The sequence below is a fragment of the Tetrao urogallus genome, assembly GCF_951394365.1.
Source record: "Tetrao urogallus genome assembly, chromosome: 5".
Taxonomy (NCBI): Eukaryota; Metazoa; Chordata; class Aves; order Galliformes; family Phasianidae; genus Tetrao; species Tetrao urogallus.
Window position 1 is genome coordinate 34,699,663 of NC_136818.1, and position 27,792 is coordinate 34,727,454.

The window sequence follows — 27,792 nt, forward strand, 5'->3', positions numbered from 1 at the left end:
ACGCAGAGCCTTTGTCTAAATTCCAAATGAAGAAGGTGCGGTGGGATGATATGGTAATGATACATTTGAGCAAATACTTTATAAAGACTTCATGGCCTTCTCCATTTCCTTGAGAAGTCAAAATTGCTTTCTATCTCGTTATAGTTGCTAACCTAGTCTAGTCATTCTACATAGACTTTAGGGTGAAACAGGCTCTTATTTCTATTTAACATGTATCCCACAGCAGCTCTGAGAAACTATTCTTTTTTTTTTTTTTTAATCTTTTTTCCTATAAGCAACAATTCAGTTTCTCTGGTTTGTTATTGAACTGCAAAATGCCAGAGAGATATTAAAGCAGACTCAACAGGGAGGCACACCAAAGCACCACCCAAGGCAAAGGCCGCCAGAGAAAATACATCTTCCGTTCAGAGATGGCTTTTAGATTCCATCAGCCGTTAGGACTCCCTTCATTTTTGGCTCAGAGCACATCCCTCCTCGAGGAGAGCCCGATCCCACCATCCTCTGTCTGCAGGCACTCACATCTCCTGCAGACTGGGACCAGACGCAGCTGCAACTATCCTCGGTTGCCAAAATAAAAGTCTATTTTAAAGAATCTCCCGCCACTTTTAAAGTTATATCTGTCTACTTTTCTGGCACTTGTATTAATTGCTGCTATGCAGTCCTGTGAAGTAACAGTTCTAGCTTTTTTTTTTTTTCTCTCTCTGCTTGTAGCACTGCATAATACATTGCAGATCAGAAATCTGACAAAAATCCCATCCTGTGGGAAGTATTTGCTGGTGCGCTGACAGAGCCAGACTGTGGCTGCTGAATGGAGAGGGAATGAAAATGAACGTAAACAGAAAGTCAAAGCACTAAGCTGTCAGAAGGCACAATGGGATGGGCCAGTTCTATCACCAAAGATGATTTCACTGCAGATGCTATAATTTAGTTACAGCACCACATGCATCATAAGCAGTAAGATTTTATCTGTGTGCTGATCTAGGAGGTGATTGCTCACATGCAGATTTGGTGATGCCTGACTCTACTTTTAAAAATTTATTTTGCTAAAACCCTCTGAATCACCCAAGAACACAAGTTTGCAGAGACATGGCAACAAGATCTCCTTTGAGAACATATGTGCCCTGAGGTAATTCAAGCAATCCTTCAGGTTGTAAGCCTTCAGGAATCCCGTAGCTATTTATTCCTAGCCACTACACCTGTTTATACAGTAGTGACATTTCCAAAAGATGACGCTGGTGGTCTTCTCCCCACCTACTTCAAACCCTTGCTCCAAGCCCTGCCACCTATGGGCAATGCAGCCTTCCTCCAACTCACAGGGAAGAGAAGCTCCCACAGCCCTCAGCTCAGGAGCTGCACAAAAGTGGGCAAGAGCTCCGTGGCAGTAATCCTTCTGTGCAATCAGAAGCTCAAAGCTTTGACTAGGATATAACATGTGCTTTTTAGTCATTTTTGTTTCTTTTTCTGTAGCTTCTTGCAATAGAGGTGAACACACCAGAGAAATTCAGCTCAACGGCTGATGTAGCGATACGCCTGCTGGATACCAATGACAATGTCCCAAAGTTCTCCTCTGATTACTACATTGCCAGGATCCCTGAGAACTCTCCAGGGGGCTCAAATGTAGTTGCTGTAACTGTAAGTTTTACTCACTTGAAAACAAATGTTCTCTTTTCTAGCTATTTGCGCAGACAGTTCGATGGCCTTAAAAATCATAAAATCATGGAATTGTTCGAGTTGGAAGGGATCCTAAAAGGCCAGCTTGCCACATTGCTTCTGGATTCAGCTCCAGTTCCTTTCCAGAATCAACACAATAATAATAATTTTTTAAAATACTGATAAATATTTTTCAGATAGATATCAGAATTTTTAAACTGTTTTTCAGAACAAGTTTTATTTATTTTTGTTTGAATTAAAGGCCATCTGCTTTTAAGACAAATCACATGCTCACTGAGTACTAGGAAGGCCGCAGTCAAATCCGTGTCCAATGGAAATATTTGGTTATGGCTAAGTGGAATTACATTTACTGGATTTTCTTGTTTAAGTACAAGTAAAAAGAAAACAAGATGGCTGTTTAGAGGGTATTAGTCTCCTCTTCCTGGGAAGAGTCTGGCTGCTCCATGCCTAATTAGACAGTTATTAAGGGAAGACTATGACACTGAAATGCTTAGAGCTGGGAAAGAAAGATTCCTGTAAGCATCTCCTCACAGAGGGAATAATATGCCTATAAATTTTCTTGTATCTCACATTTTCATAAAATCAGAGTGTTATATGGGTGCTGTGCTGGAGTCATGGCTGGAAGCCATTAGATGCAAGCTGTACCTCTTCAATGCAGCTGCTGGGAAACACATCCCATGTCCCAGAGCTCCTGGCTGCACGGGGATTGGCAGACAAAACAAGTCACCTTGACTCCATACACCACTGTATTTGCAGCAAGAAAAGTAGGCAATTCCACAAGGTACATAACAACAAAAAAAAAAATTATGGAAAGTTTCCCAAAGAAGCAAAACTAACCATTCTGAGCCAAGGTGAAAAGGACAGCATAGCTGAAGATTCCATGTGAAGTTTATTTTCAAGTGGCACCAACTCAGTGCTTGATCTGCATTCATAAATATATTTCACAAAGCAAGATTCACTTGATAAAGAGAATCCTGCACATGCAGAATGTTTTACAAGAGTCCAGAACAAAGACATCATCTGATGTAGTATCTGCATTTTTAAAAGTGATTATTAAGTATAACTTGAAATAACTTGAAATTTTTGTTATGCATTACTTTAAACTGAATCAATTAAATAAGCAGATTAAAAAAAAAAAAAACCTCTGGATAAAGTAAATTATTATGACCAGAGAATGTGCATTAATATTTAAATGATAATTGGGAAGGCTTAATAGCAGGCAATTTGTTTGTGTCATTGAGATCGGCTTCGTTGCTCGTAAAGGAAGGATGCGTTAAATGTCAACAAATAGAGCCACCTAGCGGCTTGCCTCCGGCACCAGCCTGGCCAGGAGTTCGACGGCATCTTCTCTGCCTTCCTGGGAATATTTCTTTGGCATTTCTTTGTGTCAACGGAGATCTTTTCCCTGTGTTAAAAAATAATCATCATCACCATAATTTATAAATGGCAGTTTCCGAAGAGCACAACTGTTAATGCGACTTCCCCCTAAAAATGATCTGGGATAAGGAGGGAAAAGTCTTTTCATTGTTAAGTGACTTGTTTTTAAAGGAAAAATGAATACATTTCTTTTTGCAATTTAAGAATATGGCTGTCTCTTCTACTTTTAAGGCTACAGATCCAGACTCTGGGCTTTGGGGAGAAGTCAAGTACTCTATCTATGGAACGGGAGCAGATCTGTAAGTAAAAAAGGAAAATTAAGTGATATACAAACAGACTTAAGGCACATGTGCAAGAGAAATGAGAGATGTTGGTCTAGTTGTGAAAAGCTCACTATAGGGGGAAAAAATTCCTTGCTCTCTAGCTTCCCTTTCCGTGTAGCTGTACAAATAGTTGAGTTCCAACTCCTGTCAAAATAAATCAAAGAAGTCAATACTTTCAAAGATGTAAACCTGAACTTCGAAGGCCAGCTATATTGAATGTTCAAGGCATCTTATATATTTAAACCTTATCGCCCTACATCAGGGAAGAATGGAATTTGATCCTTATTTGATGGTGTAATGATCTCTAGTTCCCTTTCCCTGCCTTTGGGATGTAGGGGTAAGAGCATCCCAATACACTGGTTTTGCCCACACTGTTCCCATCCCAGTGATTGCTCTGGTCTGTTGGCTGGGGCTCCTAGCCTTGCCTAGCATCAGCAGGCTGTCACAGATATCATTGCTGGAAGTTGCATCTCCTGAACACAGAACATGGAAAAGAACGAGCTGCTGAGGCATTCATCCCCACAATCCATTTTTCTCCAGGCTTTATCCCCTGGAGTTAGAGCTGAACTCCTCTTGTTAGGGTAAAAGCCATTTAGAAGACACTATCAAAGTCCAAAATCCAAGATGCTAAGGGTGAACCTCTTCTGTAGCCAGAAAGGTACACATATGGGAGCACTTCCAGGACGGATTATTTTGATCTACTCAGTAAGTCCTTAAGCTAGCTGCATAAAGGCAAGCAGGCAGAGGTCATGTCATAGAGACAGACTTCTCTGGTTTAAAATGTAACAGCTGGTGCAACAAAGCTTGTTAAGGTTTCTGACAAAGGATTTAGAAAAAGGTGTAGGTAATACTTTCTTCTGATTGGAGTTGCGGGGATGTTCAGACTCTGTTCTTACACCACCAAATGAGCAAATTAGGATATCAAGACTTTGTCTGTTCTTAAATATGTTTTCGGTGAGTTTTTTTGTTTTGTTGTTGTTGTTTGGTGTTTTGTTGTGTTTTTTTTTTGTTTGTTTGTTTGTTTCGCTTGTGCCAGGCTGGCATGGCTCTCCAAGGCTGGACTGATTTCGAGTTTTGGACCTCCAGAATCACTGAATGCACAGATTTGAGATTTTCAATTAGGAACATGTTTGTTTTTTTTTTCTTTTACAGCAGCATAAATGCAGTTATGTTGGCAGAAAAGTGATTTTTTCTTGGGTAAGAGGAATGTTGATAGCCCTTGAAGACATAATCATTACATCAGTGCTATTCCCTCCAAGCTGCCTTTGGGAGTGGGGCACATTGCTGCAATATCTTCACTTCTCTGTGTTTCTTTCTTCCATTAAGATGGGGATGGTGAGAGTCTCTCTACAAGGTTTCATTGGGCGGGGCATTAAGAAGGCACTCAGCACAGGCACTGACTGCTACCAAGAATATGCACAACTCTTTCCACCACTGGGTCTAGTATTTGTATTTAACAGATAAGTGGAAAGAACTGATGAATCCCATTTATTAAGTACTTGTTTTATAATCACTCTCAATCGTACTCACATCTGTAGTACAGAAAATGTTTTGTCATTCTTTACATTATTAAAGGGTATGTAAAACCTTCTATTTGTTAAAAACCCTGCTGTTTGGAGCCTACATTGGCAGTCCATTCACAAATGATAGTGTGTTAGTATCTTCTCTATAAATCCAAGCTTTTGCTTGTCTCTTTTGACAGTGTATCAGTAATTACAGTTGTATAGAATTGAACTCGCTACAGATAAATCTGAACACCCACTTCATCCCAGTGCCAGTCTGTGGAAAAGTGATTATTTTTTGAAGAAATAATTTGGCCTGCAGTTTTGGGACTTCGAAAACAGTTATTTTTCTTATCTATTCTAAGAAGAAAAGAGCTTAAAAATGATACGCAGCAAACTTCCATTAGCTATCAAGGATACATCAATCAATCTCAATTTATTTAGAACACGATCTAATACACTGCACTTCTTATAAACTGAAGGAATAGGCAATTCCTTAATGTTTCAATGCAAAGAAATTATTCTGGGAGAAGGCCAACATGGTGAGCATTTATTCAGGACAAAGTCTATAACAGAAAATGCAGCTGAAATGATGTGAGCAGTGAATAGAAAAACACCAAACACTGGTTGTTTTGTGACTTCCAGACCTAAAGACAAGCAGAATGAATGATTCAGAAACATTACTCTGGCATGAGGCTGGTGAACTATATTAATCCTTGGGGCACAGCGTGCCCCAAGTTTTTCAGTGTTTAGAACCCACCTTAACCCTAGAATACAAATACACACTAAGCAACCAAATAGAAAACAAACAAACAAAAAAACCCCATAAGTCTCTCAATGCTTCTTTTCCAGGTTCCTAATCCACCCATCGACGGGTATAATCTACACCCAACCCTGGGCTGTATTAGATGCTGAAGTGAACTCAAAGTATAATTTCTACGTGAAAGCAGAGGACACAGATGGGAAATACAGCTTGGCTGAAGTGTTTATCACCGTGCTAGATGTCAATGACCACTCTCCAGAATTCAATGAAAACATCCAGGAAAAGACGATGATCATCGGGTCACCAGTGAAGATAGAGGTGAGAAAGAACATAGTGTGTCACAAAGCAGAGTGCTTTGGAAAAGCCCCAGCTATGCAGTTTATTGCTCAGGGATCATCATGACGAATGCCTGAAGGTTGCCTTTTCTTGAGGCTTTACTCTTCACACCCATTTGTATGTAACAAATGCATTACAGCATGGAAAAATAGTATTTACAGACTGCTGAAAAGGAGAAATAAAATTATACAGGTAAAAGATATGGTTCTATTACAGCATTTGAACTGTTAGCTGGTGGAGAATCTTGAACTATACAGTGATCATAAGAAACCCAACTTGCTTAACATTCCTGTGATGCCACTGTGCTCTTTCCCTTCGTTTTGCAGGACTGTACATAATGATCCAGTGCAGAACGGGGGTTAAAAATAATTGCAGTAGCAGTTCACAGGTGAAGGAGCAGAACATCCTATATTACACCTATTTGAACTTATATAGTCAAGCCTGAATGTGCAACACCTAGCATGAGTAGAATAAAACTACAGCACAAATCTTAAGGCATCTATAAAGTGCATGGAGCTAATCCAGTTGTTCTCTATTCACTTCAACTTTTGTCCACGGCACTGCTTGAGATAGTCCCTAGCAATGGACCATTTGCATTCTACAGTTTTTCCTCTTTTTTCCTCTAATCTGAAATAGATATCATTTACAGAATGCTACATTGCTAGCACTGATGTTTTTCACAAGTAAATATAGCGCAGCTGATGTCAGGAAAGGATAATTTGTTTCCAAGGCCAAACTTAAACAGATCAGTAATTTTACTGCATGGATATTATCAGAATTTAATGCTCAGAAACTTCTAAAGTTTTGTTGTTGGGCAAAGACAAAAGCACTGTCATCTTTTTCTCTACACTTTTCTTACCAGGCTATAGATCAAGATGCAGAAGAACCAAACAACATTGTGGATTATTCCATCATGCAAGCAGATCCAGCCAATGTGTTTGATATAGACCAAAGCACGGGGGAAATCAAGCTGAAGTCCTACATCCGTTCCCTGGACATCATCCACAACATTACAAAGAACAAAGACTGCATATGGTCATTGGTGGTGCAGGCCAAAGACCGAGGCTCCCCATCCTTCAGTACCACAGCAGTTCTGAAGATTGATATCACGGAGGAGGTAAGAAAACATTTTAGAAAAATTCTTAGGTGGGATGACTCTTGAGAGGCACCAAAGTGTAGCTATTGCTTGTTTCATTTCCAAGACATCTTTAAAAACAGTTCAGGAATTGAAATTGTCAGGAAAAAATGTTGCCTGCCACTGCTTCTTTCTTTGGTAGCTCTGTAGCACAGAACATTCCACAGACAAAAATGTAGAAGGTATTTTGGTCAGAAAAACTGCAAAGGTACAAAGGTAGGAGCATAACATGATTGGGAGCTAGAATAGAATAGTTTCAGTTGAAATGGACCACAAAGATCATTGAGTCCAACTGTCTGCCATAGAACTTTGAGACTGACCCAAGCATTAAAGCATTATCAGAATGCCTCCTAAACACACAGGAAGCCTGTTTCAGTGTCTAACTACCATCTTGGCAAAGAAATTCTTCCTAATGTCCGATTTGAGCCTCCCCCAATGCAGCTTAGAGCCATTCACATGTATCCCACCATTAGGTAGCTGGGAGGAAATAACCCACTCCACTTCCTCTCCTCAGAAAAAAAGTTGCAGAGCATTACGTTCACCTGTTAACCTCCCCTTCTTCAAGTTTAACAATCCAGTGTTGCCGATTCCTGTTATATGACATGCCTTCCAGTCCTCCAATTATGAGTTTCTTGCATTTGATTGTTAGGGACAGGTAAAAATTAAGGACTATAGATTCCTGAGAGTAAAAATAAATGCTGACTGCCAAATCTCTGACCTTTTGTTCACGCTCAAAAAAGGAAAATACTTTTCTCTCACAAAAAGTGAGTGAAAAGTGGCTGGGGACAGAGTGAGATATGTCAGAACATTTTTGCAAATCAAAATTAGTGGTGCAGGAATAGCGAGGAGACTTTATAGATTTTTGTTAAGCATATAGAAATTTGAATATGAGTTTTGTAATTTCAGTATTATTAGCAAAGGAGTTGACTCTACAAGATAGAACACATAGGTTGACTTTCTCATTAGTCCAACTTTATCGTCTACCAAAGAGCAGGGAGCGATTTATGGTGAGCAGTGCATGCTTCTGTGGTTATTATTTATTGTTACTTGCCGTGTCTTTAAGTAGGCACCAGCAAAGAGGAAATGGGCTTTAATATGGATGAGATCCACATCATTAGCCACTGGACGAGGCACAGACTGGGTAAACATACAAAACTCTTCCTACACACACCACCTTCTCCTTTTTTTTTTTGGCTCAAGATGCAACCAGGTGATTTTTTTCTGTTTTCTCTGCCTCCTTTTTTTCCACTGATACTCCTTATCAGGTGGATTTATATTACACTCCTTGATTATGCTTCAGAGCTTGCTGGAAGTTAAGTTTCAGCAGAGAGCACTTCTGCTCATCAACAAGGTAAACTCTGAGTACCAAATGCGCAGGAGGAGTTCCCCATCCCTGCTCTTGGCATCAACCCACCAGGGCTGCAGCCCCAGGGACTGTAGGGACTGAGGTACAGGGCTGAGGGGTGTTGATGGGAGTGAGAGAGCCCTACACCTCCTCTGCTGGGGGGAGATGATATATACCTGAGCTGTTTCCAGCATCTACACTTGTGGATGAAGGATATCTGGGAGAAAAGAAGGAGTATCTAGTGCTTTGGGATTAACAGTTCCTTGGATTTCTTTCTAATGTGTGAAGCAACATAAGCACCTGATGTAAAGAAGGTGTCTCCTACAACAGCCCGTCTCTGCTTCCTTTCAATCCAGGTATACATATCTGGCACAAAGTGAGGGATTTGGAGATCTGGAGTACTAATCTGATGTAATATCTGTCCTCTGAAACTTCTGTACATTTCTCCACTACTTCTTTCACTGCTTGTAGTGATTTGACAAAGCACTCACAAATTTCATCTTCCACGGCAGTGTAGAAGGCTCCTGCTCACTCCCTGTGCCCCAGACACTTCATGATTACTGCTAGCATTTGGTGAAGGAAGCGGGCTCTTGCTTTAGGGACACAATGTATTCTCTCTCTCTCTCTGACTGTTATGAATGTCCATTTCCTCCTTCTGTGCTCCAGCTGAAAAAAGGTTCTTTTAGTTAGCTGTCTGGAGGTCATTTAAGTATTACTGATTTTGGATAAGAAAGATATTTTTGAGTGTATTCTCTAAGGGATTTCTTGCAGTGTTAATCACACCAAGCAATTAAACAGGCATATTTTCTGATTAACATTTACCACTGCAATTAACATAAGGCTGCGCCCTTCAAGATAGATGCCTTGTGATTAAGTTCAGCAGTATTGCACATCAAATTTTGCTCTTGGAACAATACAGCGATGAAAAACTCCAGAAGTCTTTTAATTTAACTGGGTTTCATTTTAGGGAAATTGGTGTTGAATAGCATCTGTTAGCCTCCTATCCTTTTTCAACAGAGTAAGAAGCACATGCTGAAAAAGCTATGCTTTTTTCACCCTTACATCACAGTAAGAGATATTCCTGCTGCCCAAGATTTTCACGGGTAGTAGCTGATCCTAAGAATGGCCTGATGGTGGATCCCACTGCCTCCTTTTTGCAGCCCTGCAAGGATATGAGGGTGTTTATTTACAGCTCTCTGGGGACTGAAGCTTAAGTCCACATTTAGACAGCTTAATCTGTGATACCTTTGGTTCTTAATAGCTTTGGCCACTGGTTTAGACTTCTAAACATAGCTGGTGAGTCTTAGTTTTAGATGCCCCTGATTGAAAGTTTCAACAAATACCGTCTTTGAATTAATTTCCTCCTCTCCCGTACTCTGTGACCATCCCTAAAACAAGGTTAGATTTAATCTGAGGAAGAACTCAAGGGATGCTGAAAAGGTGGGAGTGAACTCCTCAGAACCAGCTGGTTGGTTTTACATACCCACCTGCTCAAGTTGACACAACCTGGCTTGGGCTCTTAACAGCTTTGCCCGCTTACTTAAGCTTCTAAATATAGCTAATGAGCTGTAGCGGCTCTCGTGGCTGAAAGCTCAACCACATACTCCTCCTCTTGGGTCCTGCTTCTGGATGTGCTGCCCACTCAATCTGCTCTCAGCAATCCACGCAATATGACAGGCATTTGAGATGTTGCTAGGTGTGTGCACACTGTGATGTCCGCCTGCTGCAAACTGCTGTGGCAGAAAAGTGAAAACCAAAGGAAAAAAGTCACAAGTTCAGTAACAGAAAGAGGCATGGACATCCTGTTTGGTTAATTCAGGTTTTGAATTGTAATCTTGTTCCAGGAGCAGAATTCTGGTTTCTCAAAACTGATATACAGCTAATTCCAGACTCCTATCCCAGTTCTGTAGCTGCCCACTTGTTCCCAGCTCTTTTCTGGGCTGGTTCTCATTATAGCCATCTGATGGAATTCATGTACACTGTAGCCATGTAATACAGAATGGTGAAGCCCTGACAGTCATGGGCTGCTCTGCTTTTGTATTCTAGTTAAGCTCTGTTGCTGATTAAATAATGGAAACACTCTGCATAGCAAAGAGTGAATAAAAGTTTTTCCCTACCTTTAAAATAAGATGGCCAATGACTTTCAATAGCATTTCCTTGCCCATTTCTCTTTAGCAATCAGAAATATTTAGGATATGGGAACAGCGGTCTCAGAGGTAGTTTATGAAAATACAGAAGTGAAGTGAAGACACGTATCTTTCTTTATTTTCCATGTTCCGTACACATTTTACCCTACTTCCCTAGTTGTATTTATAATAGGTGCTCACCTCTTTCAAGCATAACTGCATTTGGGTTGACCGTTTCTCTTATTTTTGACGTTTCCAGATCAAGTCCAGGGTAAAAACCTATATTTTAGGCCTCAAGAAGCGTCCATGGACGATATTTGGAATTTGCATGAGTGGCGTCCTTTCCACCATTTCTGTAACAATGGTGATCTCTACCATCATGTACTGGAAAAGTGTGAAAAGATCCAAGCTCCACCCGCAGGGCAAAATCCGCAAAATTATACGGGGACCGCCAAGACGCACATTGTGCTAAGCTGCAAAGTGAACTGGTCATTCATTTGTCCTTAATATGCCATATGTAGCTTATGTTTTTGCTTATTTCTTTTAAAAACAAAGCTCTTTAGTACTACTCACGTCCCCTACCTCGAAGAGTTTTGTTATGTCTGTAAAAGAGTACTTGAAAACAGAATGCAGCACATATCTGCTTATTACTCATTTATATACTGTAATTTCATAAAACAAAGTTTTTCTCGTAATCTTTTTAATGCCATATTCAGTAATAGTCCTGTAAAGTGCATCACTGTATCACCTGTGGCTGCTATTGAAAGACCATTTTCTAATAATAAACCTATATCTGGTTTAGCACTATTATTCCTAGGAAATTAATTCTGCAGTACAGTGCAACAATACTGCTGCAGTTCCCAGAGCCAAGGGATTATTGTCTTGCTCAGTTCTTGCAAGTTAAGCAAATGCTAAGTGATACACAGGAGCCTACCCTAATCTGGCACATACTCGTGTTTGGTGGCCATCCATTTCACAGTACTGCAGCATTTGCCCAGGCTTTAAATTACCCAAAGCTGGATTGGCTCTTTGGCTCTCCCTTTTCATTAGAGACAACTTCCATTAGTGATCCCTGCTCAATACATATTTTGGACAAATGAAATTTCTAGGTTGCTGTCTGTCCCACAGAGTAAGTCATGTGTTTCCTTTGTACTCTTTTACAGACTCTTCACAAAGGGCCTATGGCCGCCTTTTTGATGCAAACTAAAGATAACCCCATGAAAGCCTTAGGAGTGCTAGCTGGTGTCATGGGCATAATGGTGCTGATAACTATCATGATCTCTACTGCCATGTTCTGGCGCAATAAGCGGTCCAACAAAATCATGCCGGTAAGAAGGATCATAAAAAAGAGACAGACCCAGCCGTCCCGCACGGTGAGGATGGAGTGGCTGAAGTTCAAGAGGCCTAGTAATGCTGCGGAGAAGTTTGTCGTTGAGGACGATGCCAAGAGCCTGCAGAACGAGAACAGCAACAACAACGTCCAGGCAGCCCCCGTGCCCCCAGCCGCTCCCTTGCCCCCGCCGCCCCCCACCCTGGCTGCCAGTGGGAACACCGCAGTGTGGCGGGTGCCAACTGTGTCCGGCTCCCTCACTCCCAAGTTCATCAACAAGCAGCTGAAGAAGAGAGGTCATAGCAGTGCACACAACGCCCTGGTGTCAGAGCTCAAAATGAAGTTTGAGAAGAGAAATGCAGCTATGGGTGAGCCACACATCTAGGCCACGTCTAGGTGCTCTTGGCAGCCCCGGAGACTGTGGGTTGTGGCTGCACAAGGGTATGTTATATGCTGTGGTCTTCCCCGTCTGTCAATACCCGTGAACTGAGAGCAGCTTCTCGCTGTGATAGCCATCCCTCACCTTCCAGAAATATTATGTGCTGTGGAGTCGCCTCACCTGTATCAAATGTTGTGATCTGTGCCCAGTTAGGACTGCAGTTCCTTCATCCCATATCCCAGAGCTTGTTCCACCCTGCAGCTGTGGTGCTCCTTATGCTCTTGCGCCAACCAGAGCCTCCCAAAGTGAGCAGGTCTTTGGGCTGCCCCTGTTCCAGAGACCCTTAGTCAGCACTCTGCAGATGTCACTTCTGATCAGGTCTGGTAGGTGGAGCTGAGGCATTCAAAAACCCTCCACTTCAAAACCCATAACCAGTTCAGAAGGCGTTGTTCTGGCTGTGGCAGCAGGGGCAGTGTGCAGGTCTCCTTCTGCATCAGCTCACAGAACGCTGAGAGCAAGTTGTGTGCAGGTGAGACCTGTCTTCAGGCATGATGTGCAGTGCAGCAGCTGGTGGAATAATGTGCTAATGGCGACAGCACCCTTCATCCTGTGTGCAGGCTTGGAAAAGTTCTTTGTTTTCCTGCAGATTATGCTGGGTTTTGCCAGAGCACATTGGCATGATCCCTCCGCCCCAAGATTGTCAGCTAACCTGAGGATGGGAGGACAGCTGGGGCAGGATACAAGCACAAGAATTCAGTAGTAGTGCTCACCTGATACAGCCTCCTTCTGATCACATACCCAAATGAGAGGCAAGCCGGCAGGAGAAGGATGTGATTAAAGCAGTGGGGAAAATAAGGTAAAACCAAAAGAAAAATGATATTGGAAAAATAGAAACAAAGTGCTGGAAAGTCATACATATCGGTCAGGGAAAGATAATTTGGTTCTATACAATGCTAGCAGGGGGCTTGGAGAACAGATTTCATCATCCCTACCATCTTGCTCCAGGGACTGGAGAGTGTAACAGGAGGTTCCATAAAACATTCTGGTTTGTACTAGCAGCATTTTGCCTGAATAATACAACAGATAACTGGAAAGACTTTTTTTTTCCAGTTATGTATATATATATGTATATACATATATATGTACATATATGTATATAAAGGGCACTGGAGGCAGAGCAGATTTTTACTGGGTCTACCCTAGTTTCTATGTCACACTTGTCTCTGAGGAGATGTTTTAAGCTGGACCTGGGAAGAAGGCAGCATGCACTGGTCTGGCCGGGGAGAAGCACCCTGTGCCCACACTCCTGCCCCTTAAGGCAGCAGCGCCAGCTCCTTAAGCTGGCTGTGATGGATGGACACCATGAACATTGAGATGGGGAGCAAACCCTAAGTGACAGAACACTGTATTAATCCAAGGGGGCTGTGAGGCTTCTCAAACAACTGTTTTTTTGAGTCCTTTCATCTGCACCAGCAGCCTGGCCCCTCTGGGGCTTCTCTTCCCTCACTCCATTAGCTGATCTACTCCTTTCATTTGCACCAGGACTTCATCACCTGAGGAGCTAGCATGTTGAACAAGAAATTACCCACTTACCAGAAACAATCCCATGTTTTTTAACTTCTGTTCACTCCAGTTCGCCATACCATGTTCTTGGCACCAGTGGACTGATCCAGGAGCAGCAGAGAGGATCCATGGTGCCCAGTGCTGCTCAGCCAGTAGGCCCAAGCTTATGAGGAGAGTACAGGGCTGGGCTTCAGGACGTTCCTCTGCATCAGGCTCTAGAAGCACTGGGACTGCTATGCAGTGGACCTAGCTCCCAGATTGTGCTGGGGAGGCACAGCTGCTCAGGCCCCATGTAGATCAGGGACTGAAAACTGCAGAGCATCAAGGAACAACAGTCTACCTGGTTTTGTGGGGGAACACAAAATAATATACATTCACTCATGAACACACTTCTCTGAAGCAGTCCCTGGCCTTGGGGCTGCACAAGGAGCTGTGTGAGGAACCATATGGCTGTAAATCTCTCTAAGGAGCCCTCTAAGGACACTTTAATCTGAGTGCAATGCCTGGACTCAAACAAAGCCACAGACCCTCAGTGGAGAGATGGATGCTCAGCAGGGAGGAGCAGCCCTTGTGGGTATCACACTACCTTTCCCACTGTGCCCTTCATCACTCCTGTGTTATCTATCCAACTTTCCCTCAGGGCCCGCTGCCCACCCCTTCTCTTGGCTTCAGGTCCTTGCATCACGCACTATGTCTACATCCTCCGGCCATGGCCATTTGAGAAAGGGGAGACGCAGCCCCATCACAATTGCTCAGCCGTGGTCCTACGGCCACAGCCCCACATGTGCTCCTTCCTCTGGCTTGTGTCTCCTCTGGGCTCTGCAATGTTTCATGGGGCACCAAAACCTTGTGATGTATCCTGTGTTCCACTCTTTTCCCAATGTTGTGTTGAAGCCAGTATTCAACGTTCATTCTCCATGAGGAAAGCCTATAACGACCATTCAATTAAGTGAGATACAATTAAGTGAGATTTAGCAGGAATTATAGGCTTATAGTCTTAGAGATTATATTTAAGAAGGAAAAAAGATGTTTTATTATAATGTTGTGAGACTTTTCCAGTTACTCTGTATTTCAACTTCAGAAAATTTTTTAATAAATAACAAAAAATATCTATATTGAAAACTTCTCACAGCGTGTTTCTTCTCGTGGTGTGTTTTCACTGACAGAGATGCCTTCTTGTTTGTATGCTGGGATGACTTCCCAGGCCAGCCCCCATGGCCCCTGCTGGGCAGTTTCTGTGGGACAGCAGTGCCTCTCCTTTGGGGCATATTGGTAGAGGGGCCTGGGTCCACTGCTGAGCCAGCACTGCCCTTCCCAGCAAAGCCAGGTCAGGAGGTCTAGCCCTGCCCCTCGCTGCTCAGCACTCTGGTTTCTTTGTGATTTGTAATGACAAAAGAGCAGAAATAAAGCAGAGAACACTGCACATTCTGAAAACCAGTCATGTTTATTACATTAACTCTAAGACAAGACTAAGAAGCCCCTTCAGGTATGACAACAAAAGTCAGCATTGACAGAGCAATTCTGTGTTTAGGAGCCATGCAGACGGAGGTGCTGCAGAGGGAAATGGGGCCTGAGTTTGAACAGCACAGAACATACACAGGAAAGCCTAGCTTTGGTCACCCAAACACAACTAGAAGTCAAATTGCCACACGCTAAAGCTCACATTAGTTTTTTGTCCCTCCAACTATAGCCAAGGTCTCTATTCTGATTTGGTTTTGGCTTTTTGGGTGTTTTTTGTTGTTGTTGTTTTCGTTTTTTTGTTTGGTTGGTTGGTTTTGTTTTGTTTATTTTTGTGACAAAGTCTACAATAACCTATAGAACAAGGGCTGTGGGTCTGCCAGCCACATAATTTGTTTGTGCTGGAAATCACAAGGTCAAAAAAAAAAGAAGATGAGTCATGTGTCCTCAGACCCTCTCAAAAAATGCAGCTGCTCTGCAAGCCTGAGCCAGTTGCTCCCACATGCGTATTTGGGTGTTCGGGTTTTTTTGCCTCCAGCAAGAAGGCAAGTGTGGGTTGTGAAGCAGCAGAAGAGACTGGTGGTGCATCCTTGTCTGGGGTGGGGGCCTGGCTGCTGCTCAGACTCATGACACTCAACAGCAGCCAAAGCCCTAGAGTCATGGCCATACCCGTACAGTGTTGGCAGCCAATGTCCCAATGGCAAGGGTCATGCCAAGTATCCCCATCACCTTCCCACATCACCTCCAAAGCCACTGCCACAAGCCTTCCTGGGGAAGCTGAGAGAAGTGGTGGTAAGAATTGAAAGGGAAACAGTGGTTGAGTATTTGTCCACAAAAACCAAGATGTTCATTCACCAGCTCTTGTTCTTAGTATTAAAAAATAAATAAATTCACACAACACTTGTGTAACAAAAGGCATTAGATATGCAAGTTTTTGTTATGCAAAAGCATGGCTATGCAGGAAACTAAACTGCTCGTCTAAGACACGTTTTAGACACAAGTAAATATTCCTTCCCTCTGTATTACATACAGCATTCCCATCAGAAAACAAGTAAAACCCTGCACTGCTGTCACATTACGCTGGTTCACAGGAGTAAGAAAACAACAAAGGAGAATTCAAAACAAACAAAAAAGCACTCCAAACCACACCCTCACCTTCTTACTTTTCCACTTGGCAGCCAACAGAAGTCCACACCTGGCACAGGGAGGAGCTGAAACCAACCTCCATGCCTACCACCTCCTGGGTGGGAAAAATAAAGAAATAATAATAAAAATACTTTAAAAAAAAAAAAAAAAAAAAAAAAAAAAAAAAAAAAAAAAAAGATGTTTATGTGAAAAAGAGCAGGCAGCTCTAGCCTGTCACTGCATGTGCTTCTACTGAGCTGTAGGGTCTGTGATTTTGTTAATGTTTGTTTCTTTGCATGCCAGATTGAAGCAGTCACACCATGGCTTTAAAACATTTCTTAAGAAGCGACTGCAAAATATTTCTGCTATGTTGTTTGTTAGGTTGATTGAGTGCATCTCAGTGTACGTGTGTGTGCCAATGCATGTTGCTCTGTGGCAGTGCTGGCAGCCTGGGGTGCTGGGGTGCATGCCCCACAGTCCTGGGGCACCGAGTTCTCTGGAGATCCTGGCCGTACACCCCACCATGCTCCATGTTTGTGCCACATGGGGAAAGCCAGCAAGATGGAGACCATTCACCAGGCCGTGCAGCCACAGATATGTTTGGGGAGGGGGCTGTGCTAATAGAGGTCAGCGCTGTTCCTGTGGGGCAACCGGGCCTTGCCGGGGTGCTCAGGCTCCTCGCGTGCAGGGGGCCGCCGGGCACCGCGGCCACCATCAGGACGGCAGAGTCCATCCTGACTGCCGCCGGGCAGGCTGTCCAGTGTGCTCTCCTTGCTGCCAGCACCTGGCTGCTTGTCCCCACGGCGGCGGCGGGGCCAGGCAGCAGGGCAGCGGGCCAGGCAGCCGGGTCGGGCCTCGGCGGTGCAGGCGTACATGCCGGCGGGCACAGCCAATACCATGGCGCAGACGATGACAACAATGTGGATGAGCTTCTCGCGCTGCTCCAGCTGGCTGATGTCGCTGCCTGTTACAAAGACAACACACTGGCCCTTGCGGGGCGCTTGGTTGCGAACAGCCACACAGACTTCATACTTGGTGGCGGGCAGCAGGTCGGTCACCGAATAGGTGTTGACACCGGGGCCGATATAGATGGCGTCCTTCTGTGCGGTGTCGTAGCGGCCCACCAACAGCGTGTACCAGATCTCTCCCGGCTCTGCCACTGCCGCCGCTGCAAACCACTCCAGGGTGATGCCGTAGACCGTCTGCTTGGCAATACGCACCTCCACATGGGCGCCTGGCTCAACTGGGGCGGCAGCGGCCCAGCCCGGCTGCGTGGCAAAGGCTGGTGAGGTACCCACATGGAGTATGATGGCCGCCGAGGCGTTGCCCAAGAAGTTGGCGGCTGTGCAGGTGTAGTTGCCTGCGTCTGCAGGCCGTACAGCCGGGATCAGCAGGTCAGAACGGACAGTCTCCTCGCTGATGGGCTGAGTGGAAACTGCAGGGCAGAAAGAAGCCAAGTCAGTGTCTTGAGTAGTGATACTGTAGCCCTGAGACCATCTCAGAACAGAGTATGGATTAGGGAGCCAAGCAGCTCCAGCCTATCCTGGGGAAAAGGGAACAGGAGTGTGGCCCTGGCAGCCAAAAGAGCCAACCAACCCAGTCCTGGGGCCGTCAGACACAGCACAGCTAGCTGGCTGAAAGAAGTGACTGGCCCGCTGCACTCAGCATTGGTGCAGCGCACCTCCAAGTACTACCTGCAGCTTAGGGCACTATAGTGCAAGAAAGATGTAATAGCATTATGTTGTGTCCAAAGTAAGGCAACGGATATTGGAAGGACTGAAATGCATGACTTCTGTGGAGCAGCTGAGGTTCTTTAGCTCGCTCAGTGTAAAGAAGAGTGTAAGGACCCTCACTGGCCTCACAAGAGGAGCAGTGAGGCACGTACTGCCCTCAGCTCTTTGGTAACAACAGGATGCGAAGTAAGGGCTTACAGCTGCATCAGAGGAGAGTCAGATGATAGGAAAAGGCTCTCCACTGAGAAGCTGGTCAAGCACTGGAACACTCTTGAGGCAGTGGTCTCAGCCTCAAGCATTCTGGAGCTCAACAACTGTTGGGTCAATACTCTAAGTTACGTGGTTTAACTTTTAGGTGGCCCTGTGTGGAGTGACAAGATGGACTCAATGATCTTTGTGGGTGCTTTCCACAAATTCACAAATATCACAAATATCACAAATCCACAAGTTCACAAATATCTCCAGGATATTCAGTGAACCTACCCTGAGAGGGACATTTCACTGAGCAGACCCTAAATGCCTCATGGCGCTCTGCCCTCCATGTGTCCAGGCTGCAAGAAAGCAGGGAAGGCTCTCTAGTTCAAACATGTGCTGCGTTCCACTAGACTGGAAATTGAAAAACTCTATTCCCAAGAGGCTCTGGCCCAAAAAAGAGGCACGTGAGGCCAAGGAAGGGCAAACCTGGATGCAAAATGCAATTTTAGTAACTCTATGAACTAGCACATTATCTACACAAACATGGGTACATTGGTAAGAAGAAACCTGTGTGTTATTAATCCAGCATGTGCTCACAGAAAGATGCACAAGTGCTGCTAAAATGCTGAAATAAATCAAACATCAGACCAAGATTAAGGGTAAATGCTGCCTTACTTAGATAGCAGGATTGTTAAGGCTACACATAACCTGCACAGTGGCTGTGTGTCTTTTTAGCTTTGAACGTATGAAAATAGCAACTTGCCCTGTTGAAGGCTGGAACCAAAAATAGCTTTGAGGGAGGGCTTGTATGAGGCCAGCTGGACAGAGAGGAAGGGAAAAGGTCTCCTAGTATGAAGTCCTCAGCAAAGCAGATAAATTAGTGGGGTTTATGCAGAACGACAGCATTCATTTTGGTTATAAAGTAAGAGTGGACAGTGCCTAGTGATGTGGCTTCAAGGATTTGTGGATTGCAGGGATATTTCCTGAGAAAATATATGGGAATAGTCTACAAGCGTGTATGTGTTCACACATGTAAACACATACATAAATATATAATTATATACAGAGATATATATGTATAGAGAATGTGTGTATGGAGACTATATACATACATAGACATATCTAGTCACACACACCTATGTACTTATATAATTGTATATTATGCAGTATATATTATATATTTATATGCATGCCTAGATAACTGCATATTTTATATGTATATATGGCTGAGGTATTATTTATAGTTCTTATATCATTTGCCATGATGGAAAGGCTACTAATAAAAATCCACATGTCATAAAATAATTGTGGAACTTGTTCCTTTCATCTTTAGCCAATTTCTCACATAAAGTGTGATAATTAAGATTGCGTGGATTCTTTTGCAACCACAGTGACAGTGATGCACCAAAGAGGCAGAGAACTGGTGTGGTGACTAGATGGCCTGAAGAACTATGTCAGCAGAGTAGCAAAACATAAATAAATACAAAAAAAATCTCTTTTCTCTGCTTACCATTAAATGCCCGTAGAAGTTTGAATGCGTAAGTCCACCAGACGGCCGGGGCAGGGCTGGCTTGCACAAAGCAGGTCAGGGTGATGTTCAGCCCCACTGGGACTGTCAGATTGGTGTCAAGGGCTGAAGTTTGTGGCTTCATGCAGCTGTTGAGCTCCACTTCATGAAAAAACTTCCCTGCCCTGAATTTCGGGCTTGAGCAAGTTAAGTAGGAATTCATCAGAATAAGAGGAGGACCAACTGACTTGATAAACTGGACAAATCCTCTCAGGCGGCAGTCACAGATCCATGGGTTGTCATGGAGGGCCAGGACAACGTTGGGAATAGCTTCGCCCTGTCCTGCCGCCCTCTGGCTTCTCTGATAGATAGGCCAGCTGTAGAAGACATCCCTGGATATGACAGTAAGCTGATTTGAGGATAGATCTAAATAGGTCAGGTTGGGCAGATAGCGGAGCGCGTGTTCTGGAAGGACATCCAGCCGGTTGTGCTTCAGGTCCAGAATTTTCAGAGCTGGGGTGTCTTGAAATGCTGTCCATGGCACCGAACTTAATTTGTTCCCTTGCAAGCGCAGCTCCTTCAGAGCCGGCAGGTACTCCAGACTCTTCATGTGCATCACCGTAATGTTGTTGAAATTGAGCCAGAGATACTCCAAGGCACTAATGTTCGCAAATGACCCGCGAGGCAATTCTGTTAGGTGAGAGTTTTCTATTCTAATTTTTCTAATGTCTTGAGGAATGTTTTCAGGAATCTTCCTCAGCAGTGCAGACATGCAGAGTAAACTCCTGAGGAGGAAACAAGAAAATTCTCTAGGTCATATGCTACTTTCATGGGTAACAAATCATTTCCTTACATAGATCTGCAAGCACACGAAGAATTAACAATTGTTGCTTTCATGGCGTGCAGAAGCAGTGTATCCATCCTTCAGTTCAGTTTTACACCATCTTTCCCACTAAGAATACTATTAAAATAATTTTTAAAAAGCATTAAAAAAAAAAAAGTTACGTGTTCATATCTACATATGACTACATATCTCAAGGAAATGAAAGAGATCTCATAATTATATCTTCAAGAAGGTAATGTGTAGTATTAGTTATAGCAAAGGCATACCATGAGGCCACTTGGTTTTGGTTCTCATCACAACAACAAATATGTATAGGAATATATATATAGAAATCTCTGAGCTTCTACATTGATGCTACAGCTAAGGTAACTAGTTCTCTTACCTTCCAAAACTGTCTTGAGAACAAGAGCATCCTGTGACACAAGATGAAAAAGAAGGGTTTATCTTGTGGAAGGCCACAAGAAGAAGAAAAATGTGATGAATAGTAGGGTCCATATTCTCCTTTAAGACAGCACTGTGCAGGGTGTTCACCAAACATGCCAACAGCCTCCAAGAAGCAAATCCTATTATCTGTAATCTTCCTTGACGCAGAAATAAATCCTGCTGGGGACCCAGGCCTAAAGAACACATGTAGTATGGTTCACAGCCCATGTCGAAGGGCTAAAAATCACCCCTGGGCTCACTCCTGGCCGCCTCTTACACAGCCATGGGGATGACAGATTTGCTTGGATGGTTATATAAAGCTCAACAGCTCCTTTCCTGAAGCTGAAAACTCTTCTGATCCCAAGTAGTTAACCAGGCCTATTTATGTTTACTTGTTTGTTTGCTTGTTTGTTTGTTTTAAAATGAGTCTGCTTCAGTCTCCTGTATTTTAATGGCATTCATCAAGGCCAAAAACCACAATAAGGACCAGACCTCCCAGTTGTGATTTGGCAGCACATAGTGCTGATTGTGCAAACCACCAGGCTCCAAAACCTCCTCACAGCTCATCGCAGGGTGCACTATTACACGTGGTGGGCAAGAAAGCTACTCAGCTATTCTGTCACTGAAACTGGACACTAGTTCTCCAGTGAGACAACCACCTAAAAATATATATATTTTTTCCCCTCTCATTGTCTCCATTCTTACACAACGGCAATGAAAACAGCAACACAGGTATAGCCAGTCCATGGACTTCCCTGAGAAAAGACTGGTTTTAACATTCATCTACATTGTACAAAATATAAAATTTCAGTGCTATTTCAAGTTCTCGGGCTTCCCACATAAGACGTGTACTAATTGCTCTTTGGTCCCCTTGAAAAACTCAGTAAATAAGATCATTAGAATATATATATATATATATATTTCTTTTAAAATCCAAAGCCAGCAGTTTTCAGTTCTGATTTCCAAGCAGCACTGTGTTCTCTTGGGGCCATCTAGTGTGCTTGGACTTCATTACAGCCTGCTGGATGCAGCAGCCGTCGGAAAAGAGCTTAACCTCAGTACCAGTACATGTGAAGCTGGGTCACAAATCAAGATTAGCCTGAACCTACTTAACCTCCAACCTGCGGACCAGGATAGAAAAATATTTATAGCACAAAAGCTTAGAACCATACATATCTTCTGGGGCACGTGCGCTAGTGTAGCTGCTGTAAGCCTCCAGAAGACATAGCGCTGATTCTGTAGATTTAAAATCAGCAGGCTCTTTGATTTTAAGGCTAATCAGAAAAACAAACTGATGGAGAACGTTGAGGACTGCTGCTGGGTTTTGTGACTGCTTCCAGCTCACAAGGGGCAGGCTGCAATTAGTGGGTCCATTGGGCTGCCACTGCTGTCTATGCCTAGCAGCTAACCACAGCCATATGGGCATGATATTTTTAGCAAAAATGCACATTACTTACCATGACATCGTACTTGATGGTATTTCAACAAGTGCCCTCCAATCTAATATGTCATTAGCAAAACATGACATGAAAGAGAAAGGTGTTGGTCTAGTAGTACAGCAGGGACAGCAGCTACTAGCTCCCACCTGACTGTGGTGGCTGCAGGGATATCACTGAGGAGTTCTTACAGTGTAGACCTTGTAAGCCAACACAGGTGCTCTTTATCCCCTATTAATATGGCTTAAGTGGCAAAGTGGTCACCAGTCATTGGGGCTTGCTGGCTGAACGATTCACACAGGTAGCAGCGATAAGAAGTTGTGTTACACGGTGGTCTTGGCCATGGGAACTGAAGCCTCAAAACTCCATGTGCCTACTTTGTGTAGGCATGAGCATCTAAGAAAGCGAACACCACAGGCACTTGTGCTTGAAGTCCTGTCCTGTAGTCCGCCATGGATTTAACTCCTAATGGAACAATGTTATTATAATGCTATAGTAATAATTTTGTAATTTTACAATTTATTATAGATGCTGATAATATTACATGGTAATAATAGTAGTAACATATCAAAAAAGAGTAGGGCATCAGGAACAAGCCTATGTGCACTGCAGAAGCAACTAGGGAAACACTTTCAGATGAGGCAAAAAAAAAAAAACAACAAAAAAACAACAAAAATCAATGTCTTAATGGCACTCATTGAGAAAAATGCTCTAGGAAATGCTCATTTCATGAGTCACCAAAGTTCAACCTCTAATACGGCTGGGTTGGGGACTGTTGATGAGAAGCTGTGGTTGTTTTCTTGGTTCCACTTCTCCCAGTCCCACCTATTTCCTATGAGGCTGAGAAGTGGCCTTTCAAGCAGAGCTGTCTGCCAGTACCACGGGCCAATGCACTGGCTGTTTTAAAGTTGATATTTATTTGCTATTTGAGAGGCCATTTAAATATTCCCAAGTAATTTCCAAAATTCCCAAGTGTGCTCAGAAGATTCAGTATTAACCTGGGGAACTACAGAGGAATTATATATCAAAATAAGATGAATTGATGGGTAGAGAGTAATCACACTATAGGGTAGAGACTGGGAGAGGAGGAAAGAGTATACATCCTCCAAACAGTGTTAGCCACAGCCTTTATGCTTATACTCCCTACTGGAGTGAGATTTTGTCACATCTTCAATTCAGCCGAGTTTATGCCTGCCTGTAAATTTAATGGCCACTTTTGTGGCAGCAGATGTCCACTCAGTTCAGCTGTTCTTTACCGTCATGTGGCATCATGATTGAAGCCAAAATGCAGAACAAACTGTCTAAAACCCAAGCTGTCAAAATAAATTTCAATAGAGATATTGTATGCTAATCCATGGGAAATAGAGTTTAAGAGATCATGCTCATTTCCAAAGCAAATGCTGAAGGGAAGCCCCTTGCATGCCTCCAGCAACAGAAAGGCATCCAAACAGATGTCTTGAAATGATGGGCACATGCATCTGTAAGAAATCAAGTTAAGGCCAATGCTTTACAATTAGAGGCCCTTTACCAGGGTTATCACAGCTAGAAATCCCTGCTAGGGAGGGCAAATGAGGTGAAGGCTGCAGTTAGTTATTTCAGACATGGTGCATCTAACACCAAATGGCACAGGGCTGGAAAAGCAGCTTTTGAAAAGAGGACAGTGATGTGAAAAAGAAGAGGTAAATTCTTTCATGAATCTTCAACAGCAGCTGTACAAACCTGCAAAACTTTCCCCATTTTCTCAGTAACCCAACAACACTGACAGCATCCCTCTGGGATTCCTGACACATCACTGACCCTAGCAGGTCCCACAGGGGGCAGGCAAGGAGGCCACCAGCCCTCCAATACATTTAAATCACTGTATGGAAATAACGTGGTTATCAGCCAGGACATTATTCTGCACCTGTGGAATTTTTATGCATATGTTCCATTGAAAACATTTGCAGAGACTTTGTAGTTCAGAGCACATACTATTCTTTTTCTGGATCTGCTCATCAGACAACCTGGGCACTTCTGAACATGTTTGCAAAACCATTTTTCAAAGCCTTAACCTACTTTTTTACCTTTCTTCCAATGCACTTCAACTACTTGCAGTACTCCTTTTTAATCACTTTTGTCATATTATTTCCTTTATATTCTGCTTACTTCTTTCATTTTGATAGCTGCTCTTCTCAAGAGTCTTTTGATTAAAACCAGTTTTTTCAGTGCAATTCAGAGCTATTTGGATCCATTTTTAAAACACTATCATGTTCTTTTTGACACCTTATCTTAATATTTCACTTTTGCACCAAGAAAGCCAAAACATTAAAGTGAGGATAGGAGGGGGGGAGGAAGGGGAGAGCATGGAAACGGTCCTTACAGCACTTCTGTCCAAGGACTGACCCTAACCAAGTAAGAAGCTGTTCCCAGGGATGAGCTCTGAGCCAGCTCTGTTCGGCATGCAGTGACCAGAGAACATCACTTGCCTTACACTGATCCTGCTGAAAGAGGAAAGAGGTCCCTAACACTCATGGATTAAAGAAACAGAAAAGTGCGATGAGGTTTTTATTTGCATTTTCACTTGCCTCATACAACTGCAGATCCCATTCGCAGTTTTGAAATCTGCCAGCCATCCATTCTGCAGAAAATCAGTTCACCTGTAACGGTTTGAAATTCCACATACAGTTTAGCAAAGTATGACACCGCAGAACACAGGGCTTACACATGTTTCAATCTATTGCCTACCTTGTGTGAATAACCAGACTGGTACAGATATTCTGGTTTTGGAGCAGCAGCTGAGCTGCTAAAGCATTTTGCATCACTTACAGGACAGTGAGAATCACCATGGGAAATAGAAATGGAAAATCACATTTATTCTACTTGGGATTTTTATTTATTCCAAGTGCAAAAATATCCAGTAGAGTCTAAAGCTTAACACATCCACAAGGAAGGCCATGGGATGACCTGTCCTTCCCATCCCCACCAGTAAGGACTGATGGGACTAACCCAACCAGTGCCTTTATCACTGTGGTTGCCCTGGAGTGGATAAGGGCTGTTCTTAGCCAGGACTAGGTGTGGCAAATTACCCTGCTCCTGCCTTCAGGCAGCTGAAAGGTAAATACATCTCACTCCCAGATGGCTGCAAACCTCACTTGTGGGAAAGCCCTTGGGCAGCAGGGCCACTCCATTCACCGCAGGAGAGCTTCAGAACAGCCTTGATTTTTCAATACTAAAAATTAGCCACCCATGCTAGGCTGGGCTCCTTGCTGATTTCTGCACAGCCTGAAGCAACACCACTACAGATGAGGGCAGGAATTGGGTTGAAAAAAACAACAATCCTTTCAACCCATACAAAAAACTGCTACTGGAACAACATTTTTAATCCACCTTGAAGAATGAGACTTGAAATCAATCCTGGGAAATATAAATGTATAAATAAATAATAGATCTATTAGGTACTACCTATTTCATCAATTGATCTATCGTGTTAAAATACATTTTGAAAAAGGTTATTTGTAAACATAAAAATCTATGCAGCAGCATGAATTGCTATATAGAGGGACTGAAAAATTCTCCCAGTACAAGAGAAGTTCCTTCTCATGAATGTAAGGAGGACAGGGAGCCATATTAGAAACCATTGTAGCATCCTCTCTGTTACTAGCATTTATGCTGAGATCAAATGACTTGGGGTTTTTTTCTGTCAGGTCAAGTAGTCTGACATCACAGAAATCCTTCAGGACAAGAAGGGCTTGCAAAATACAGAGCATCATTCCAAGTACTGAATTTTGCTAATCCACATTGTACGTACACATCCAGAATGTGAGTGGAGATCTTTCCAGGACATTTACAAGCATACGTTTCAAATCGATTCCAAAAGAGTGAAGCTTCACCAGTTATCATTTCAGCTTGGTTAGTTCCCTCCCATTCAACATTTGGCAGATCCTGCAGTATTTTCTTTATATTTATTATGTACAGAAAGCCATTATATACAGTATTACAATCTAAAGGACAGGAGTGAAAAATTACACAGCAAAGAAGTGCTTTGTGATAAGTATTCAGATCCAAATTCCTGCAGAATTGCAGGACTTGAGTAACAAATAACTCATCAGCAAACCGTGGTTAGTCGAACACATTTAGACAAATATTAGCCTTTTTTCTTCTTTTGTCAGAGTTCTCAAACTTGCAAAATGTTTGAAACCCAAATATCAGCATGGAGCCTTTGCCACCATTGCTGCCACAGCAGAAGTACTGCAGCAGCGTGCCCAGTCAGCAGTACACACCTCTGCTCTACACAGAGCAAGGCTGAACCACAAGCGCCTGGCTAAGCCCTCTGATCTTCACTACCAGTTTTACCATTACAGCCAGCAGCAATGACAGGGCTGCTCTGGGAGATTTTTACAGAACTATCCAATGTAGGTTTTGCAGTACAAAACATAACAATGCCACACATAATTTGCAGAAGAGGCTACTGTATGATTTTTAAGTAGCATAGCTGATACAAATCATACTGTACTAATTACAACACTGCTAGAAAATAACAGCTAGTTCCGATACTGAAAGGTCTGCATGGTAGTGTTTTTCAATTGTGTGATAAGAAGAACAGTGGTTAGGGTCAAAATGCCATTCTCAAACTTACTCTCTTACGTGTTCTTAGGAGTCGATTGTTTTTGTCTCGAGTCATATCTCTTTGCGCGTTTCTTTGAACTGAGAATATAAAACTGTTGTTAGGTGTACTACAAACAGTTGTATTTAGCTATCTGTTAAGTATGAATTTGCCTGTTTCACGCAAATATGTGGTGCATAAAAGGTAAGACTCTATTTTCACATTCACAGGTATTTGTACTAAAATTATCAAGTACTCCCTGATTTGTAAACCAAAGAACCATAAAAGAGCTGCAAATAAAACACTTAGCATATTTCAGAGCAGGTACTAAACAGCACTGAGCAGAGCATGCTCAAAAGTGCTGCTTAATGTCCTCACACTCAGTGTGCATGCATCATTTTATGAAAATAAGAATGGTCCAAGAGAATGAGACCGTTAGCACAGAAGATTTTGATTGAGTACAAAACATCAAACTCTAGCTGGTCAAACAACACATTCCTATAAAGTCTGGGCATCTTCTACTTTCTTGCATCCTCCTCCAGAATACGTCTGAGACACATGCATTGACACAATGGCATGCAGTGTTGGAGCACAGCCACACGCTTTCCATCTAACAAGCAATGACCAGCCTAGTAACTA

The 27,792-nt window shown here is 43.0% G+C and overlaps 2 protein-coding genes across 2 annotated transcripts in view; one reads left to right on the forward strand and one right to left on the reverse strand.

Moving 5' to 3' along the window:
* CDHR1 (cadherin related family member 1) overlaps positions 1 to 12,293 on the forward strand; it is a gene marked incomplete at both ends in the record, with an annotated part of 32,443 nt that extends 20,150 nt beyond the window's left edge. Inside the window, 5 exons of the mRNA XM_079535635.1 lie at positions 1,468 to 1,632; positions 3,280 to 3,347; positions 5,726 to 5,954; positions 6,835 to 7,089; positions 11,742 to 12,293. Coding sequence (XP_079391761.1) covers positions 1,468 to 1,632; positions 3,280 to 3,347; positions 5,726 to 5,954; positions 6,835 to 7,089; positions 11,742 to 12,293 — 1,269 coding nt within the window. The remainder of the gene's footprint in view (positions 1 to 1,467; positions 1,633 to 3,279; positions 3,348 to 5,725; positions 5,955 to 6,834; positions 7,090 to 11,741) is intronic.
* Positions 12,294 to 17,050: 4,757 nt separating this feature from the next.
* Positions 17,051 to 21,207, reverse strand: LRIT2 (leucine rich repeat, Ig-like and transmembrane domains 2; the record flags this gene model as incomplete). The annotated part of the gene is made up of 3 exons (XM_079535347.1): positions 17,051 to 17,868; positions 19,872 to 20,653; positions 21,095 to 21,207. 3 exons carry the CDS (start codon positions 21,205 to 21,207, stop codon positions 17,051 to 17,053), a joined length of 1,713 nt encoding a protein of 570 aa, XP_079391473.1.
* Positions 21,208 to 27,792: the final 6,585 nt, after the last annotated feature.